This window comes from Motacilla alba, chromosome Z (genome assembly GCF_015832195.1).
Source record: "Motacilla alba alba isolate MOTALB_02 chromosome Z, Motacilla_alba_V1.0_pri, whole genome shotgun sequence".
Lineage (NCBI taxonomy): Eukaryota > Metazoa > Chordata > Aves > Passeriformes > Motacillidae > Motacilla > Motacilla alba.
This window is the reverse complement of record NC_052046.1, coordinates 7,261,737-7,283,284: the sequence shown is the minus strand read 5'-3', so window position 1 is coordinate 7,283,284 and position 21,548 is coordinate 7,261,737. Positions and strand designations below refer to the sequence as shown.

At 44.0% G+C, this 21,548-nt stretch overlaps 1 protein-coding gene across 19 annotated transcripts in view; it reads right to left on the bottom strand.

Annotated features, from left to right (window-relative positions):
- The window catches only part of CELF4 (CUGBP Elav-like family member 4), a 710,045-nt gene that overhangs the window by 50,046 nt on the left and 638,451 nt on the right, over positions 1 to 21,548 (bottom strand). For 9 of the 19 annotated variants that reach the window (XR_005255538.1, XR_005255539.1, XM_038125912.1 and 6 more), the window contains exons 9-12: positions 19,396 to 19,476; positions 18,315 to 18,380; positions 16,611 to 16,691; positions 10,277 to 10,420 (exon numbers count right to left, since the gene is read on the bottom strand). Coding sequence is in view for 17 of the 19 variants with exons in the window: in XM_038125912.1 (XP_037981840.1) it covers positions 10,277 to 10,420; positions 16,611 to 16,691; positions 18,315 to 18,380; positions 19,396 to 19,476 (372 nt within the window). In the remaining 2 variants the exon portion in view is untranslated. The remainder of the gene's footprint in view (positions 1 to 10,276; positions 10,421 to 16,610; positions 16,692 to 18,314; positions 18,381 to 19,395; positions 19,477 to 21,548) is intronic. The other 10 variants (XM_038125926.1, XM_038125927.1, XM_038125924.1 and 7 more) reach the window with 6 other exon arrangements.

The following is a 21,548-nucleotide window of genomic DNA, read 5'->3' as shown; positions in this document are numbered from 1 at the left end:
AACCAAAAAACTCTAGCAAAACAATAATCTTTCTGAAACCTATTCAGCCATGTCAGAAGATGCACAAAGACCTGGCTAAAGGCTTTACGATTTCTGAAGACCCTTCCAGAGAAGGATTTAAAGGGTCTGTAGAGACCTATCTTTAAGAGAATCATTTAATTTCACCCTTAAATGGTCAGAACATAATCAGATTTTTAGGTCACGCTGTCCAAAAGGAAGAAAATCTGTTTCCTGTCAGAGCTTGCGGAGCATCTGGATGATGTTCTTAACCATATGAATTAGTTTTTGGTAGTTCTGGGAGGAGCAAGGGCTTGGACTCTGTGATTTTTATGGGTCCCTTCCAACTTCAGATATGATTTACAGAGGTGCATGGTGGGAGAATGAGAGGCGGGGGACATAAATTGGAGCAGCAAAGGTTCAGACTGAACACAAGAAAAACTCCTCACCCTAAAGGCCAGCAACCACTGGAGCAGGTTGCTAAAATTCAAACAATTGTTCAGCACTTTTCATTGTTTTCAATAACAATTGTGTCTGCAAGTTTTTATATTTGTTATTGAACAAATGTATGTGCAGTACATGCATAATGCAAATAACTGTGCATATCTCATATAATATATATCACGCAAATACTTAAATATGTGTGATATGACAGATCAACACTGGAGAGAGCAGAGCTGATGCTGAATGGTTTTTTGGGATTTGATATAGATGAAACCAAAAATTTCATCACCAAGAATGATACAGATGTTTTTATGGGGATCTGCAAGTTGTTACCCTGATGACAGCTTTTGAATATGTCAATATTTACTATTTGAAGACGCTAATCTTGTCTGGGGAGTTTTTTATTTAGGGTTACTTACTTAAAAAGGGAAGATATCACATACAACCATAAATTGAAACAATGAAAAGGTTGCAAAATGAAGCACTCAATTTAGAAATGCAAGAAATTATGTTACCTATAAAATTTTAATTCTGTATTGCTTTGTATATGCACAAAGGCATTGCTTCTAACCACACATTTCTGTATTTTTCTCTTTAATGGCATCCTTGTTTTAATTACTGTCGAGAATGAATAACATAACAGGGCAAGGAAAATTGCAATGTATCAGACTTGTTATTGTAAGTGTTGGAATTTAGACAGTAAATAAGGCAGGGAAAGGATGGTTTTGTAGTTGTACAAGCAGATGTTGTCTTGGAAAACTGGAATTTGTCCCTATTTCTGCCATGACATCCCAGTTATGCTAAGTATATCATATATCATAGAATTCCTTTAGTAAGACCTCTAGGCTGTTTTTTCACTATTAAATAAAATAGAGCAGGTTCTGAGTGCCAGTGGTACACCACAGCTTGAATCTATGTCATTAAACTCTCCTGTCTCTCAGAAGTGAGTGTTCCTGTCCCTTGTCATTGCTGAGTCCTGCCCAAGCAAGGTCTGGCTGTGGCTTAGTTGTTGTGGCCCAAATTGAGATAACGGCACAAATGTTAACAATATATGTGAAAATTGTGTCAGAGTGTTTTTGCAGATGTATGAGGCCTCTCTAGTTTTCAGTGAAGATGAAGAGTTAGTGGGTTTTCCTCTTATTTTGGTGCATGGCCTGAGATTTCACTGGCAGAAAGGCTGCTGCCTATACCTGCATCTGAAGCAGACAAAACCATAGCATGCTCTGCATTATGCTAAATTCTTAGACAAAGCAGGTAAACAGACTGATCAGGCTTGTGGAAACTCAGATTGGGAATCCAAGATCAATAAATAGTTTTGGATATTTCTCTGCCTCATCATCCCCTTGGTGAAATGAGAACACAAGGAGCACCAGCAAAATGCCATTACTTAGCTCTGCGAACCTCCCAAACGCTCTGCTGGGAAGAGTCTTAGGAAAACAGATGAGGAGATAAAAATAAATTCATATTCATGGCAGAGTTTGAGTATCATGTAAAAGCAAGGCTTGGGGCCAAGCATGAAGTTCTGAGGATCTATTCAACAGCTGCTCAGAAACTAACCAAGCAACAGACTTCAAGATGGTGAAGAGCAGACCTGTGCAGTGGATGAGGCAGAATGGGTGGATATAAGGAAGATGAAGATAGGCATATGGGGGGATGGATGGCTGCATGGACTGAGAGAGACTCATCCATTCTACAGCTTGAATTTTCCTTGCATCAGAGATCTTGGGACAACAAAAAATAAACTCAGATGCCATGGGTTGACAAAATGCTCTAGTGGGTCTGCAGTCCCACAAGAGTAGGATGTGTTAAGTCTGCACTATGCACATCCATCACTTTGAGTTCAGAAATGGGCCTGCCCATTGGAGGGGTCATTATTCTGACTTCTGAACAGAAACTTCTGGCTGGAATCAAAGTAGCACTAAAACTCCTCTTCTGGTGTTAACTCTTAACTCTGGTTATTTCTATTAGTCAGATAGTGACCATTTCCCTTTTGAATGTCAATAAAGGAGGAGCCACAATGACCCTGCAGTAATGAGTTCCTCCATCTAATTACCCTGGGAGAAAGAGCATTTAAAATGATGGTGTAAATGTGCATGTGAGTAGGTCTGTACACACATACCCATAACTTAAAAAATGAAAAAAATCTGGGTAGACTTTATCACTTGTGGGGGGAGATGGAGAGAACAGTGATAGACACATGGATACCCAGATAAATAGAAGATAGATTCTGCTAACATATTCTTGTCTAATAAATTGTTGAGCTACAAAAGAAAGCAGAAGTCCCTGTGTACAATATATAGGTTTTCTGCAATGTAAGTTATTGGGAAAAGACGGAGCTGTCCCTTTAACTGGAGAGCTGCAAACAGCTGTTCCTAATGCATACATGCTTGCTTGGTCTGAAAGTTTTGGTAAGTCAGTGCATAACTGACAGTTAGATTTATCTCCCCAATAAGCAATCAACATTATAATAAAGGAAAAATGCTTTCAGTGCACCTTTGAGAGTGCATCAGAAATTAATCTAAACATCAAATTAATTATAGTTTGTAAATGAATAGTGGCTCACAGCCCTAATACTTCTCCCGCTCCTCCTCCTCCCCCTAAAGCCTCCCCCAACCAACTGCAATGGCTGGAGGTGCTGTACAGCGAGTTTGATGAACAGCTCCTGCTCTTTCTTACTCACACAACTCTTTCCTTATCAGCTGGAAGAGTTCCATCCTCACTCTGCAGACCTGAAATCTCAGGGCTTGGCTGCTTTGGAATAGGCTAGCAGATATTAAACTTCTATGTCTCTTTCCCCTTCTCTCTGAGAGCTCAAAGCATCCCTCTGGGGGTGTCCTCTTCCCCTTGGATTAGTTTCCAGCTGAGCTGGACACACCTTATGAGTCCCTCCTTGGCTCTCTGGCTCTGCCAGGTCCTTCAGAATGGAGAGGACCTCAACAAACCAGTGCTGATCTGAACTGAAACATACCAGGGGTCAGACATGCTTAATGTGCCTGGAAAATAATTTCTGTTTTGTCTCAACTGTGGCACTCAAAAGAGTGGCTTCTTCCATTGCTCTTTGAGCTGTGATCTGTAGGCTGTAGCCATATGGAAATGACAAGCAGATTTTCCAGAAAATCTGAAACAAAATGTGTTGTCACTAGATCATGTGAAATAAAGGACAGAGTCCAATTCTAAGGGCTACAGGGAGAAAGAATCAGGTAGAAGCTTCCTTAGGAAATTTGAAATCAGGTTAATAGTAAAAAGAAAAAAAAAATCAAACTTAATCATAGTACTGGTAACAGCAACAAACAGAGCTACATGCCTCAAGTCCTTCCCAATACTGCACCTATTTGGTGGGAATTTCCTGTTTACCAAGGAAGAAGACTCAGAAAAGAAACTCCAAAACCCTTTTTTTTTTGATAAATAACTCTCCTCATCCATGAATCCTAAAGACCTGTGCAAAGGAGTCAATGTACTCTTCCAAGAAGGGGAGACCAATCTTAACAGCTAGGTTGACCTGTGATCATCCCTACGGTCTCTGAATGAGCAACTAAAATTTCTTTCCTTTTCAACACCTTACTTCTGCACCTGCTCATTTCCTGGATAAACCCAAGGAGAGTTGTTGCCTTTTTTTTTTAATAATTTTTTATTATTAAATGAGAAACGACCATATTTGGCAATGCATATTGGAGGCACATTGTCAGCAGGTGCTGAACAATATTTTCCTAATGTACCTCAGGGTCCCTTGTTCCACTCCTATGTCTTGTGGAGTGCTGCCAATGCACTTTAGACCTAATGTGCAATGCCCCTTGTCCCAGGGCCCTGCACAGCTTTGCCAGTGTCCTATTCTCTTGACATGTCTTCCCTCTTTCTATTTCAGCTTCCAGATTGAAACTCTGTAGATCATCATGACCTGCCTGCTGCCTTGCATCTCCCACTCCACCTTTTTTGTCACCACACGGCAGCATTTAACTGCCACAGCATGTTTTTAATAACAGGATACAAGCTCTGCCCATCCCTTAGCCCTTCTCCCGAGCTTCACCCCCTCCTGTGTTCAGTTCTCATTCCTCACTGCTTTTCTCACTTTTAATCTCTCTCCTTTGTCTCCCCAGTTTCTCTTCATAAGCTAGGAGGAGTTTAGTAGGGAATATAATTATTTAACAGCAAACTTAATTAACTATTATGACTCTCATCAAGTGATGTTATTTTCTCTATTTTGGCATCTTCATATAAGACTGGATGTTTTTTCCAAATGAGGTGGCCCATTAGCAACTTTCAAATGCACTCCCTGCAGGAATCTGGAATGAAACAATCAATGTTCATGTTGTACTAGGAGTCAAACAAGATATTTCCTTTAGGATATATAAACAAACCTATGGTCCTAAGAAGCCTTTGCAGTTTGTAAGCTGGAATGCTCCTTGTTTTGTTTAATGGGGGACATTTCAAAAAGGTCTGGGACACTTTGCCAATGTGAAAGTGCATCTGGAATGTGCAGAAAAGGAGAGAAACATATGCCACTTGTGTTTGCTTACACCTGTGGTGTCAGAGCATGTCAAGCTGAGTGGAGGGGAACCACAGCATCTCTCTGGGAATAAGACAGGTTGCTCACAGACTTCCAGAGTCACTGTCCCATGGGGAGAAACTGAAGCTGCTACAAGCAATGGGTATGAAGAACAGGCACATGCCAAGGAGACATGTAGGGGACAAAGCAGGGACATGGAGCAGAATTGGCCTGACAGTGTCTGCTGCTCAATGGTGTGCAAAAAGTTGGCAGATCCAGGTGCTCATTGCTCTCAGAAAGAGGTGACTGGAGCAAACCAAGTGTTCCAGTAAAGCAATTCCTCCAGCTTTAATTTATCTACATCTTATTTGACACTTTGGGATAACCATTTGACCTCTGCTTCTCCATCCATATTCTCTTTTTTCTAATTTCTGACATGTCTTCCTAATTAATACTGCCCAAACCTGTCTTGCTCGCTTTCTTCTCTGTTAAAACATTTTTCTAGAATATGTCTGCTTCTTTTTTTTACTAACAATGTCTTCAAGTGCTTTCTTTAGATGTGTCTTATGAGACACCGTGAGTGTTGCTGGGCTGTGTTGCAGCGTCACCCCACGACAGAGGTAGAGCTAGCCATGTGTGGGCAGGGTGAAAAGTTGCCCTTCTCACATTGCCTACTTGCCTTAGCAGCCTTAATGGCATTGTTTTACTGGAGTTCTCTTTCAGCCTTGTACACAAACTGTTCACATTTAAACTGTCTACGTAACTGAGAGGGGAATTACCACCAGAACCATTGAGACCAGCACAAAGATGTAATCCGTGTCCTCTGACATTCTCACATTTAGCACACCTGCACACAGAATAACTCTCACACGTGTAGTGGAACACGGGAGACCCAGTGCGAATTCTGCCTTGTGCAGACACAAACCCTGGGCTCCTGCAAATGTTGACATTCAGGCTGCAGCACACTTTACCTCCATGCAAGTCTTCCTAGGCCAGCCCAACTCTGAGAATGGGAGTCACCGTCTCCGAAGAGTGTCCAACTAAGTGTAATTTTTCTCTGAGTAAGACGAGTCCTGCTGTGGCCCTGCCATTTCACTGGGAATTGACAGCCCAGTTGGAGAAACATGCTGGCTGCAAAAGGAGTGTGTGGGCAGAGGCTACAGGGGTCAGCTGGGCACTGAGTGAAGAACCAGTGAGAGAGGAGAGAGAATGGCAGAACGGTGAAGAGCTGTGAAGGTGAAATCACTAAGTCTTAATACAAGAATGGGGACAGAACAGTGCCTGAGGAGAAACCCAAGGGGATGCAGAGATGGTCAGTGATGGAGGCTTAGGTCATGGGGATACACAGTGTGTTGGTGAATGGGAAGGACAAGGATGGTCTGCATTTGGCCATGTTATAGCTGCATCAAGACAGGGACAGGAGAAAAAAAGAGCCAGAGGTTTGAAAAATTGCAAGAGAAAATGAAGGATATGGGTCTAGCCTGGATGTGTGTAGCAGAAGAAAAGTCATGGGCAAAGAAGCCTCCCAGACTAAACTATTTTTTTCAGTGAGAAGTCAGGGTTGTTTCTTAGGTAGCCTTACATGGTAGAGCAGGCAGTCCCACTAGGGAAAACAACAGACATACTCTGAGCACTTTCACATTTTAAATCTGGTATTGGTGTTTACTATAGCTGGCATTCCTCACTACTTCTTGTCAGCCAGGAGGCAATGGCCTCTAAATTGAGAATGTCAAAGGCTTGCTGACCACACTATGGTTTCTTTAGCATGTGCAGGTGCTAGTGGCTCTCTGCAGGCTCATGGACTCCAAAAAAACCAGGAGAATTATTTGTTTCTGGTCTCATTTTCTTCCTAACACTTCTGTAGCTGCCCCAACACTATCCTGCCAGTAGTGGCAAAAAGAGATAAATTTGTGTTCAAAATACAGGCAAGAATTCAGATGCAAATAATAAGGGAAAAAAAAAAATCATAGAATGGTTTGGGTTGGAAGGCACCTTTGAGTTCATCAAGTTCCAACTACCCTTGCTCTGTGCAGGGACACCTTCTACCAGGCCAGGTTGGTCCCAGCTTCATCCAGCCTAGCCGTGGACACTTCCAAGCATAGGACATCCACAGCTTCTCTGGCCAGCCTGTCCCAGGGCCTCACCATGCTTGCAGTCAAGAATTTGTTCCTAATAGCTGAACTATATCTCCCCTCTTTCATTTTAAAGCCATTCCCCCTTGTCCTATCTGTACACAGTTTTGTAAGAAGTCCACCTCAACTCTCTTTAAATACTGGAAGGTGCTGTTAGGTTAAATACTAAATACAGGTTTAAATACTGGAAGGTTTCCCTGGGGCCTTCTCTAGGCTGAACAATTCAGCCCAATTCTCTCAGCCCATCTATAGGAAAGGTGACCCAACCCCTTGATTATCCTTATGGACCTCCACAATTCTATTTTGACATGCTGCTCTACTGACTTGTTCAGTTTGTGCCAGCTGTTTACAGATTGTTCAACAGTGAGACAAAGGCATCAAATAAAGTTTTTTCTGTTCCCGTGGAAAAAAACGTGGTGACATTTTTCTCCATAGAATTTTTAAAGTTTGTCTAAAGCAGGACTTCTTGACAATTTCTTGGCAACCTGGGGCTAAACTCTGTTACAGCAATTTATTTGGGATCTGCTTAGCAGATATATTTTAAAAGGTCATATAATAGTGGAATATCTTTCTGGGGCCAGACAGAATTGTCCCCCCAGGCTAGCAGTTGGAGAGCTCTAGCCGCACTAAAAAAGAGTGAAATAGAATGCAAATGCTGTGTTCTTACATGTTGAGTTTTGGGAAATGTTTTAGCAGCAAAGAAGGAATTTTCTTACTCTCAAAGTTAATAAAATCTCTTATTTTCCTTTAGGAAAAAGTAATTTATTTTTTTATTTAAATTCATTTCTTCAACAAAAGTGCCAGCTTCAGTAGACTTAGCAAAACAATTGAAAAGCCTGATTTCCTCTAATAACGTCTACATTTTTACTTTTGCTTTAAATCTGAAGGTCAGGAGGGTGGGAAGTTTTGAAAAGCAACATAACCTACCTGTGATAGTTAGCTACCTGTGCTTCTGTTATTTCTATCCTTCTGGAGGTGGTGGATGTGGAAGCATAGTCAACATATTTGTCTGAGACCAGGAGTAACAGCAGGTGCTCAGCCCTATGGAAAACTAGGAGAAATCCAGAGACAACTGGACTTGACACCTGGGATCCCAAACTGACTGGACCTGGGTATTTGTGCCTCAGAAGCAGATATAAAGTGACCAAGATGCACCAGCACTCTTTAATTTCTTCTTTTGGTTGTCTGTGTGCTTGAATCAACACTTCCAAAGGAACGCCTCCCTGTTTCAGCCTTCACTGTCCCACAGTTAGTTTTGGAGTTCATTTCACCCAACAAGCTGATGTTTAGTTTCTCCAAGTGAAACTCAAGAAAAGTTTCTGTTAAGACCCCTCTGCTCCTGCTTAGCTCTCAGCCTTGATCTCACAGCACCTCAGAAGCAGCCCCAAACCCCTGCCAAAAAAGGGGTGTGTGTTATGTCCTTGTGGGGCTTTGTAGCCATCAGCCTTTGAACTGAGTGGGGATAAGACTCACAGCTGTCCAGAAGGCTGCCACTTCATGTGGAGAACCAGGCCCAGAATTCCTCTAAACACAGATGACAATTTCACTGCCAAAGGTCTGTATCTAATCTGTGGATCTCCTTTGAGCATCAGTTTCAGTGTCACCTAGAGCTGTGCTGGTCTGCTCAACTTGTTGTGAAATTTATGTGTGTGTGTATATATATATATATATATATATGTATAATTTGTATATAAAAAGCAGGTGGGCTCTGGATTCATTGGGGCTAATTCATAGTTTGGAGCTCTAATTTGAATTTGCTAACTGCCTCTGCATGCCAGACTCTTTGTCCTTCATTCCTCTAGAGCTGGAGAGCGCAGCAACCCAGTGACTCCTGGTGACTGGGAGGGCTGTGTCCCTCTCATCGGGGTCAGGGTTCCTTCAAACAAAAGGGAAAATAGCCTGTTCAGACCCTCTGTGGATGGGCAGGAGAAACTGTGCATAGAGAAAGGGCACAATACTCTTGAAGTACTCTCTGACATGCACCAAGGGTAGCAAGGGATGAGGTAAGAGATTTGGGAGGTGAGCTGTTCAGGAGGGGAAAGGGGAAGGCAGCATGGAAAGAAAGCACAGTGTGGAGGTTTAGAGTGGTTTTAAAATCAAATGAAAACTCCAATGAGTCTTAACTCTGAAAGTTTGCCTGAGAGACAGAATCCAGATTAGCTGCAAGTAACAGGAAAAGAAAAGCAATAGTTTGTTCTGTTGTACTTCCCAGGGAGGGTCTGCAAGAGGTGCAGGATGGCAGAGAATTAAAAATTACAGATCCCAGTGGTGGGCACATGGCTGTGAGAGATCACCTGTCTACCAGCTGTGATGGGATCAAATGTGGCAGGGTCTCCATGCTGCCACGCTGCCAAAAGGGACCCTTAAGAGCCCCAACTTTGCAAAAGGTGGTATCCCAGTGAGAGCCCATACATACATCACTCCATGGCTGCTGGCTGGCTGAGCCCTCCCACTGTGGGTGCAGCTCAGGGTGTCCCTGCCTGGGGCTCACTGGCAGCTTCAGGCTGTGCTCCTTCTCTGCTCCAGCTGGCTGGGTGGAGCCAGGAGTGAGGCCAGAGCTGTGTGAGCCAGGTGCAGCTTTCAAACCCAGCCTCTTAGCACAGCCTGTCAGCTGGGGCACGGGGTTACCTTGGCCCATCTCTATCTGCTGGGGTGCTGCCTGGGGTCCAGTAGGTCAGAACAGGTCTGAATGTGATCTACCAAGCAGTCACCATTCCCCAGAAGGCCAGGTTCTCAGCAGATGCTCAGCCCTTACCCCCTTGCAGCCTAATGCATCACAGCTGCAGGAAAGCTGACCCTACAGCTCTGTCTTCCCTTCAATCCCAGGGCCTGTTTGTCCTTTGCCTTAGGTACAGAAATTCCCCTTCTGCAACATGATCCCTCTGCTAATCTCATAATTTCACCTATGCCTGGCCCCCTCCATTTTGCTCCAGTTGCTTTAGTCTTTTGTGCACCCTCCCCACCTCCCTTTACAAGTGGGGTATTTTCAGTGTCTGCAGCACCTCGCTGCTGGTGAGATGCCAAACCTTGACCTCTAAGCAGCACACACAACTCTGAGCATGAGACAATCAGGAGAGAAAGAAGGAAGGGGGAAAGTATTGACAGGAGTAAATTGAGAGAAATCATAAAGCTTAAGCAGAAAGAAAGCAGTTTGAAAGGTAAAGTATTCAGAGAAAGCCCTTTCCTGGATGAATCTAATTGTTTTGTTATCTTTACCCACCAAAGCATTTACTTTGGTTTGTCGCCCGATCCACAAACACTTTCGAGGAGATGACATTACCGAAAGGCAGGAACATCTGCATCAGCTCAGCATCCCCAAACTCCTGGGGCAGATGGTAGATAAACAGGTTACAGCCCTCTGGTCCTATCAAGAGAAAAAGAAGACCCATGAATGAAGAGAAATAGGATACGAAAAAGCACATGGTGGAGATTTACTTTGGCATCCTCTCTGACTGGTGAGTGGTCACGCTAGGAAGCAGCCTGTAGACTCTCAAAGGAATGGACAAAGTAGAAGACCAGGAACTCAAAAAGTCACCTAGAGGCTATGGTAACTTCAATAGTTTTCCCAGGACACCAGGATGAAATCTAGAGAGAGAGGAACGCACCAGTACATGTGGCCATGGAAAGAACAGAACGGAGGAGTAAGAACACAGAGAATGAAAGAATATGGTTAATAGATTTTATTTATTCCTCATAATCTTATTTAATCTGCAGAGTTTTGGATGACCCGCACTATCCCTTGCCTCTTCCCAGTGTCTGCATGCAGAAATTTCATTATCCTTCTTGAATCTGTGTGATGACAATAACATCACACAAATGATGATAATAAGCAGAAAGATATGCACAAACACACAGGCTCATATTGTTCTGTAGAATTTTACATTCATGCCCCCAGCTCAAATTAGCCTGAAGACTCCCCCAGATCTGGACAGTTAGGCTATATCCTCCATTCTAGAGCATTCTGCAGGAGAGATTTTGGGTGGATTTAAGTCCGAATTACTAGATAAAATGGATTGGCTTTTTTGCCTCAATCACGTAACACATACTCTTGCCAATTTAAGAGGGTGTTCTGGAAAACATCCAGAGAGGTGTCTTTAGCTGGAATATGAAATTAAAGTAGAGACCCTCAAAAAATACTCTTTGAAGTTGTGTTTTGGGGCAGAAGAGGGCAAACCTGCCTCTTGTCAAATAGCCTAGAATATAAATTTTCAACATGACTTTTATTTTTATGCATGCTGTTCTTGAGCAACAGTAAAAAAGGTGTGTCCAAGTGATTTTGTTAAAGAAAATTAAACATTTAAAACCTTTTCAGCGTTCAATAGCAGAAAACTGTATAGTTTGATGAGACAGGGATTGTTTTTTTCATAATTTTATTTCTAAAGGTACTTCCAGCTGCTGCTCAGCTCTGCACTGACCTCGACAGGTAACTCCATCTCTGCTTGACTCAGAGGGATCGAGATGAAGGGGATGCATTGTGTGCCCTTTGCCAAAAGGGTTAGAGGTCAGAGAGAAGGAGGGTTTCCTCCTTCCCCCTCGCCTATGTGCCTCCAACCCTGTGACCTGACTCAGTCAACTTTCCCCTTTTTACGTCTGGGGCACAGTGTGGGGAAGGAAAGGGTTTTTTAATACTCTCGTTTTCTTCATCAGGGCATAATTACAGTGTCATAACACAGCAAATTACAACTTTGCCTTTCCTGTTAGGGAGAGGAGTTCGTCTAGATGCTCCCTCCTTTTATTACCCATTACTCATCCCCCCGGCTGGCAAGAGAAGTACGGCGAAGTCAGGATTCTGGCAGATGCCCATTTAAAGCTCATTAAAATTCCTGGGCCTCAGCATGATTGAAGTCACAGGCTCTCCACATTTCCTTTTGGATTAATGGAAAATGAAGCCCTAATGAATATTTGCTAAGCACAATTTTCCCCACTAATTTGCTAAAAGGACTGTCATGAAGGAACAGCTGATCCTTTGCATCTTGTGCATTTCCTAAAGGTCATGAGGATGGTAACAGGGTTTCTTCCAAATGGAGGGGATAGTGGTATAGTGGGATAATTAACTAATTAGGCACCCGGTCATCTGCTTAGCCAAATTACTTTTGAACCTCAGTGGCCCATAATCAGGCTCCCCTATTTCATGCCAAGCTTTTCCAGCTTCCCCCCACCTCCCGTCTGCCTCTTCTTTAGTCTTCTCACTGGGCAACTATCATTTTTCCAATCCTTGCTGCCATCCATTTCTGCACAATACAGAGTTATTGGCATAATAAGCTAGATATGAAACAGTCTGAAAGTGTTAAACAAACACTAACCCCCTTAGGTGTCTGTTAAAATTGAGAAAATTCTGCCCAGGAGCAGACCACAGTCCAGAATAACAGGGAAAAAATTCATTCCTTCATCTGAACGTGCCCCAGAGCACTTCTGCTGTGGGATTTGAGATCCACATTATAATAAAATGGGTAAAATCTTGGCTTTGCTGCAGTCGGTGGCAAAATTCCCACTGACATCACCAGAGCCAGCAGTTTGCACTGTAAAACTGGCCAATTCTTTCAAAAATACCAGCTGCATTTCCTGCGGTCTTGGATGTGCTGTGCATGAGTAGGGATTCTGCCTGTGTGTGCTGAGAAACACCTACCAAGGCATAAGGCAGACCAGGAGGCACACAACTTTAACTACACCACATTTATCCTGGGCTCAAGGAGAGAACAACCCTTAGTTCACCTTGAAATCAACTTTTCCTCACATGACCAAAAGGAAGAGACCAGAGAGGGTGTGAAAAAGCAGGGACCATTCTCAAAGACCAGCTTGGCTCTAAAATGTGCCTGGGAAACCTGTGCTGTGGCTTTCCCTACTGACCCAGACATTCAAGGCTGAACTCATTTTGTTAACAGCTACAGAGCGGTTTTTCCTAACTTCCAATGCTGAAAACTTCATTTGCTTCTGAGGGAAAAAAACTCCACAAACCAAAAATGGGTAGTTTGATTTGTTTTGTCACCCTCACATATGAAATTACTGCCTTTAGAATTTAACAAGCGATTTTTTGTTAAATCTGTCTGTAGGTTACCTGTCACAGCCAGAGCCCTTGGTAAAGAACTCACAAAACAAGATCTGTCTTCTTCAGCCCTCCTAGCTTTTTCTGGATATGTTTTTGCCTGATTCAAGGAAATTTGGGCACTCCATAGAAGGCTGTGTGTTTGTGTGTATGGCTATCTTGTTGTACACTTAAGTATATTTTTAAGAAACCAAAGACAAGATCATAAGGAATAAATTCTTTACTATGAAGGTGGTGAGGTTCTGGAACAGGTTGTGCAGAGGAGCTGTGGATGCCCCATTCCTCGTAGTGTTCAAGGCTAGGGAAGATGGAGCTCTGAGCAGCCTGATCTAATAGGAGGCATCCCTGCCCATAGCAGGTGGTTGGAACTAAAATGTCCCTTCCATGAACAGTTTTATGATTCCATTTGTTCATCTCAGAATGCTTTAAAGATCTTAGTCAGTTCTCAGTGCACAAATGCAATGAGTTCTGAGGGGCTTGCTCAGGATACAGGAACAACAGAAAAACCACAGCTGGTATGGAAAAATCCTAATAAAGAGTCCAACTCTCTTTTTGGAGAAAAAGTTCTTGTTCTGGACAGAGTTAATGGATTATTGGAGATCACTATACTTGACAATTCATGGCTGAATACAATAATAAAATTATTTATGACAAGCTTTACTTTTGTTTTCAAAAGGGCTGTAGTGTAGCTTGAAATCTAATCCCCATGACAGATCATCAGAAAAAATGAAAGTTTCATTTCACCACTGATGTCTGCCATGGCTCTTGGTTTTATCACATGTATACATTTTTTGATATATATATACATTTCTGTTCATTTATACACAAGAAGAACAGTTAGCCTTGACTCGGACAAAAAGGCAAGAAAAGCTTTAAGGGCTGTACTGTAGATTACAGGCAAACTGTGCTGGACAATGGAAAAACCTATGACTGAGGGCACAGAACCACATGGTGGGTTCATCTTGGCTGGACCTGAGCTGAGCCATTGACAAGCCATTGCTTTGTCCATGCTCCTCACACTTGAGCTCATTGTCAGTTTTTTAGCACAGGGACAGCTGCAGACCCAGCCTTTCCCTGCCTGCCCACCTTCATCGTAAGTGAACTTGATATACCTGTTCTGACATCAGCTACCCATCATTGCATCCAGCACAATGTAATGAGGAAAGGCTATGATGAGGCTTGTTTTCCAACAGTAATTAAAACTGGGCTAACCCACGAGGTTGTATGAAGTCAGGCTGCAGCACTTTGGTTAGCTGCACACCTCACCTCTACAGCAAACACTCAGAGGATGGAATTTCATTGCCTCTTCTGCTTGCCCAGAATGTTTGAACACTGCACAGATAAGAGTCACAAACTTGCACCAAGGAGTTGCACTTTCTAGTTTCAGAAACTATATCAAGATGAGTAATACAGACTTAAAATTACCTCCAAGTTTTGTGTGGTAGACATGGCCTGAATCAAGATTTTGTCTTAAGCTTTGATAGTTTTGGATCAGTTCCACCCTATACACCCTGTCAGCTGCCGGCAGCCTCAGTGCTCATGTGGCAGTAATGACTCATCTCTACAGGAATGTTGCAGCAGCGAAACCTCTCCGGGCTTGTTATCCAACTGGGATCCAGGAGTGGAGAGCTGAGGTTGTCATTAACAATGTGATCACTGGTGTTATTGTTGGTGGTAGGGCTGGTTCACTAACGAATCAATGTTCATGGACATCCTTGAAAACCTAAAATACTCTTCTCAGCACTGAGCATTATTGTTATTATTGAGTTCCCTCTCACTGTGTTTTCCTGTTAAAGGTCACAGATGCTTAAAGGTCTTGACCCTCTGCTAAAGGGGAGTGCTGTGCTTTACAGATTATTCCTCTAGCAAGAAGCTGGGAAAGACACAGCCTCTCAGCACTGCAGGAAAATGAGGAACACTGGGAATGGCAACCTGCGTTAGACTGATGGTTCATCTCATATGGCTGTCCCCCAGCCATCCTCACTCTCAATCCCCAAGCTGCTTATAGGAAGGAGCAGAGAGTTATGAGACAACTTGTCCACTGGGTGACACTCACTCCTAACCCACAGAGACACACCATGCCTTGTGAACACAGGGGTCTACAGGCAGAGGGTCTTCAAAGCATGCACCACAGCTTCCCCCTGCTTCTGGTGGTTCCTGGCACAGCACTTTGCTGAGCAATGATCTGCTCGCCATTTTGTCCTGTGCTTAATCTAGCCCCAGTAAGTAATAAAAAGCAAAGTCCTTCAGCATGGGGGAAACATCTCTGTAATGATACGATAGGTCTGTGCATCTGTTCTCACAGCAGGGACATGTACTAGAGCTAATCAGGAGCTGGAAGTTGTGTTCCCCAGGAAATTCTGACATAGGAAAAAATTAATTCCAAATTAGATGGAAATGACGACATTTCTAATTTTCTGACAAAATGAGATTTCTCCCCCAAAGTAGTTTTAGATCATCAGAATGTTTTAGTCTGATGGTGTGATCTAGATTAATTTCATTTTGACTCTTACACTGTATTAAAATATTAAATGTAATTACATACATATAATAACACATATAATATAGAATATGTCTGAATTAGTGATCCAATAGAGGATAAAATTTAAAATGTAACTATTTAAAATGAGAGTTGCTAAGCTGGAGCACCTGACTTTAATGTCTCACTCAGGCAAGCACACTCCTCCTTCTTGACAAAAGGGAGCAGTTCTCTTTGGAGGACAACTGGAATGGAACCACCCAAGTGGGCTGCCTCTGAGGATTCCACTGCTCCCCACTGACTGTAAAGGAAATATTACATGGCACAGTTTTCTCCCAAGGCATTTACATGCAAAAATGGTAGATTCACCTCTCCTTACTCTTCATGTCTTCCGTGAAGCCATCCAGTCCTGTGGAGTAGATTACCCAGGCAACTCTCATAGTCATTGCAAAGAAATAGGAACTTTAACTACCATTTTTTTCTCATCCTGATCAAGGGATTGTTCTCTACAAGGTCTGACTGATGTTTCCAGATTATCAGTGGAGGCTGAAAGGCTGAAAGGACTAGATCAGCTACTCTGAATAGCAAGTCCTTATTCTCCAAACAGCAGGTGTCTGAAATGACGTTACTGCCTTTTAATGAAGGGCCACGAGCGCTTTGTGTCCCCTATAGCTCTTTATTCCAACACAATTGCATTTTTATCTGCATTCTTGTTGCTTGTCTCAAACAGAGGCCCTCACTGGATGTTAATGGCTGCGTTGCTAGCTGGTCTTTCCATGTCCCATGCACACCAGCATGCTTTCCTCCCAGGGGACTGAAGACATCTCATTAGCAGTTCCCCACATGGACGGTCCACCACAGTACTGTTGGTGACAGTGACATCATGCCACATATGGAAATGGAGAAAAACTCAGTGGACCAGGTGTTCAAAGCAATTGGGTGTTGCATGGGCACTCTAGGTGCATAAGGAGGGGAACCAATGAGATGAGAATGGCTCGCTGGGTCACAAAGGGGGACATCACTTTTACTTACCTTCTCTCTGTTGCTGTGGGATCATGGGAGGTGGCTGTGGGAACGCTTGGCTAATCTGGCCATAAGCAGCAGGATAAGCAGCTAAAGGGGAGAGAAAGGGAAAAAAGAAATGACAGATTTCAGTGCTGGGATGCAAGGAGCTTTCACTCCAAACTACCACACCAAGCTAGGTGTGGGCTTTGCCCCTGCATTTTGGCTCTGTGAAGGGCCATCTCGTGCAGCCTGAGGTGTGGCGTAAGAGCCACGGTTGTGCTCCAGGAGGTGCCACAGGGCCCGAAGCATCCTCCCTCCCTCCCTCCCTCCCTCCAGCTCCATCAGGAGTGACACCCAGGGCAGCCATGCAGCGTAAACGGGGGGCTCTGCTGAGATGACTCCCAGCAGAGATGTCCAACCATTCCACGTGGTGACAGGAACACGTTCACTCACGAGCTCAGCACAGAGGTGCCCATGCTGACAGCTGAGCACAGAGCATGTGCACACCTTTCCCCCACCTCACCTCTGGCACCCTGATTAACTCCCATGCTCATAAAAACAGCTCACACATGTGTTTTCCCCTTCATGTGCCCACAGGCTGTGTAGGTACAATTGCACATACTCTCTCAGATATACATTTTCTTTCATGCCTGTAGAGACTTCCTCTCTCTCACACAAACACAGTGGAAACAGTGAGCAGCAATTAAACAATTTTCCCCATCTCAGCTCCCCCACCAAGCAAACAAGGGGAGCCATTCACTACCACAGATGGTAGATGATGTGCCTTGCTGCTAAAAATACAGAGTATGGGTCGCCTGCAAGACCAGAGAGAAGAGGATAGGGGCCATGTGTGTGCAGAGGGGTTAATTAACAGCTCAAAGGGTTGAGTTGCTTCCCATCTATCAAGCCTCACAAGCAATAAATGACAATAACTAAAACACCGGCAAATGAAGCCCTACATGGAGAATTAAATTAAGTTTCCAGATACAGCGCTGACATGAGATAATAGCCATTCCTCAGCAGGAACCCCTGATTGCTCCAGTTACCACAGGAAATAATGACTTTGGGGTGGCAGCTTCCTCGCAACGCTGGCCATGGACACCTCGTGAGGGGAGGCTGAACACGGCAGGGTCGTGGTCTGCACCAGGTCACTTTGGCTGGTGTCAGTCCATCAACTGCAAAGGAGCTGCTCAGCACACAGGGCAGCTCGAGTGGAGGCTGAACCAAGGGGAACTGTGCTGAAATCTGCTGGGAAGCAGGAGGATGTCTGGGTTGCTTTTAAGCAAGGCTCAGACTGACTAAGTGGGACATGGCCAGTAGACACACCCTAAAAGGACGGGTGTGTGCTGTGGCTCTGCAGGGTCTGGCTGCCCATATTCCCTCTTCGCTGCAACACTCAGGAGACCTGTTTCAGAAGGTCTTCAAAGCAGTGGCCTCATTTTGCCCTTGTGCACTGTGCTAAGGCAGATCAGACTCAGTTCTACTGAGGAAGCTTCACTGGGGTGCAGGTCAGTGGGAGCTTTTCCATGGGAAAAGTAAGAGGTTGCCTCCTTTGGGAGAGAGCACCCTGGATGTCTTGAGGTTTGTGCAAAATGAATCAGGGAGTCTGTGGCCCCCAGCTTGTCCCTGTATCAGTAAAAACCTCCCTTCCCTCAGCCCCTTGGGGTGTGTTCAGAGGGTAATGGCTTTAGAGAAGAGAAAGGTTTATTGGGAGAAAGTGTTAATACTAACGACCTGCGTACTGCTGCACTCCAGCGTAGGCTTGCTGCAAAGGGTCTGCTGCAGTGGGGCTCTGTGCTGTGGAGACACAAGAGAGACAAGGAATTAAGGGGTTAAAATATGATAGGCACTCTCCCCTTATCTTTTATCATCAATATGTGTTATGAAACAGACAGACCCAGGGGCTGAGGGTTGAAGAGGAGCAGCTCACTTGGGCTATGGACAGGAATGCAGAGAACCCCCCAGGATGGCTAAGAGGGTTCTGTCCCCCAGCCATCACCCTGTGAGACGTTGGAGCAGAGGACAAATAAACCTCTCTCCTCATTTCCCAAGCTTAAATTATGGATCTGCATTGATCATGCAGATTTTTGGCACTAATCAACCCCAAAGAACCCTCATCTTAAGCCAGGACTAACACTGCGCTAGGTGCTGTGCAAACTCAGATCTCAGTGACAGCTACAGTCACATGAAACTTTCAATCAGAGCAGAAAACAACAGGGGCATAGCAGGAGGAAGGAGAAGAGAACAAAGCAATGGCTCCTGTCATCCCCACATCCCTTCGAAGGACTGTGTTGCTGCCAGGCAGCTCCCAGTGAGAGAGAAGAAGCTGCATGGAGGGGAGGGGGACACCACTTGTCTGCTCCAGGGAGGATGCTGTGAATCTCTGCATAAGGCATGCAGTCTCTTGCTGGCTTCAAAGTGTATTTTCTCTCTTTACAAGTGTGCATTCCTCCCCACTAAAACTGTTTATTTTTGTGAAACTTTGAAGTCTTGCTCAAATACAACCAAAGCTAGTTAAGATTTTTTTTTCTTTTTCTCCTTTGGTTGATAGGGGAGAAAAAAGATAGAGAAACGTGTTGGATAAGCTCTTTCTTTATCTGCATCAATAAAAAATTTAAAGCAAAGCTTGGCTAAACCTCCAGTCCAAATGTCACCTTGGCCCTAATATTTCTTTTCTTCTAATGAGTTTAATTTGTATTTATTGGGACTGCACAGTTCTACATTTATGCAGTCCCTCCAACCTATTCCTTGTAGGATGATCCCTTAGGGAACTGCCACTTTCCCACATCCATCCCACCTTTTTCCTTCTTACCCGCACAGAGGTGTGGCTGGAGGCAAGGCTTGGAGGATGCAAAGGTGGGGGCCTCTTGGAAGGAAATCTGGTGCCATACACCTATCCAAGGAAAGACACTGACTGTATGGCAAAGTGTGGGGGAGGTTGTCATACGTGAGTATTACATACCCAAGGAACACGGATAAAGTGTTTTCTTACAAATAGAAATACCAGCTTGAAACTTAACTTTAAAGATCACCATTGGTCATGATGGAAACTTGCAAGGTCTTACACTTTTCTCCCAAAATACAAGGAGGAATGGTGAAACGACCAAATTTGAGATGGCAAACCCAATTAGCTGGCTAAGGCTTGGAAGCTCCTGTTCATTATGGATATGACTGGATCATGTGGACTTTGAGGTTGGGGTAGTCATAGGAAGAAATAAGTAGGATTGCAGTCTTAGCTTGGAATGGTTTCCTAGCTGACTTTTGGCAAGTCCCTCAATATATGTGTATGTGAAGGGAAAGCACTGTCTTACTGTAAGGATTTTCATTTTTTACAAAACAGTGTGAGGAGAATACACTAAAATCTGTGGGAGGTCAGTGGCAGGCAGACTAGAGATCCTACACTACATTTTTAAAGAGTAGTTGTTCTAGGAAAATAATGGAGGTAATGTTTGGAAAATACGATTTTTTTTTACTTACTACTTTCTTCTTGAAGAAGAAACCAACTAAAGTCTATTCTTTTTAACCTCTGCTTAAACTGTTTTCCTCAATATTGATCATATTGCTCCATAAGAAAACTGAACGGCTATGAAAAGTTGAGCAATACATCAGTTCCCTCACCCCTTTAGGAGAATGGATCATAATAACCCTTAGACCCTTCAAGTCCTGTCAGATAGAAGACATCTCCTGAGAAAGGTGAGGGAACCTTTGGTGAGAGAAGCAAATCTTTTTTTGACTATGGTTTTACAGACTGCAGTGAAGGAGAGGATCTGCCATCTCTGCCCCAAAGGCAACTGTGCTTCATTGCACAGAAGAAGAAATTGTCTCTGCTGCTCAGGAAATGCATTTACAGTATTTCCTTCCTCCCCAGGTGAGGCTGATTTGGACATGACTGTTCTGCCCCCTGACCTGCTTATAATTAGCAATGGCTGGCACTTCACTGACACAAGAGAACTCACTAAGCAGGACCTGTCCTGTGGTCCTTTCCTTTATTCCTTGCCTTATCTGGACATGTGTGGGAGCTTCCCGACCTCCCAGCTACAGCTCAATCTATCTCCTGGACACGACCATCTGGCTCACTGCAGAGCTGCTCTGCTTATCCCACCTGTGGATATATCACCTGCCTTGGAACCATACTTTGACCATCAGAGCTAAGGTATTCTTCTTAGGAAATATATGCTGAGAATCCCCCACTTTTAAGGTTAAATATTAGAGCTGGTTAAATAATTTATTTAAAGTGTTTGGGATAACAGACCATGAAATGCAGCCTTTCTGCCTTCCACACTAAAGCTTTCACAGTTCATTATTTTCCCAAGTATTTATGACTTGCCACCAAGGGTAATATCTGAGTGTTTCTCACGAGGCTGCCTTGTGACCCAGGTCATGCATGGGGTTTCCTCTTGGCTCACAGCACATGCAAGCCAGTGGGAAGGTTACAGTTAGCTTTGCTCCAACCTGGGAATCCCTTCCTCATGGAAAAAGAATATGCTAAGTATCTGTTCTAACGCACAGGGCCCTAACTGACCTGACCATCCCTGGATGCTCTTGAAAGGAGAGTTGAAAGCACCTCTTGGGAGGCAGCAGCTCCTGGCTTATGGCTCTTTTTTACTCGTAGTCTCATACCCTGCCTTGGCCATTTGGGAAACACCAAAGTTGTGGTAAGTCACAACCAGCAGGAATTTAATTTGGCACCTCTTAAAAGTGATGACTTCTCTCAGTGAAGGACTCTCCTTCCTTAGCTTGAGGACTGTGTTTACTCAGCAAATGAAGATGTGACTTCGGCATAGTGGGCATGTCCGTGCTGGCCAACACATCCTATGGAGGGGTAGGGACACAGACTCCAGGGCTGGCTGGACACCCCTGCAGGAAGCCAAGGGATCTTGGGCAGCCATGAGCACATCTTCATGCTGCTGCTCACCCTGCCAGATGAATCAGACCTAGCAAAGGTCATGACTGCCTGTGCTCCCA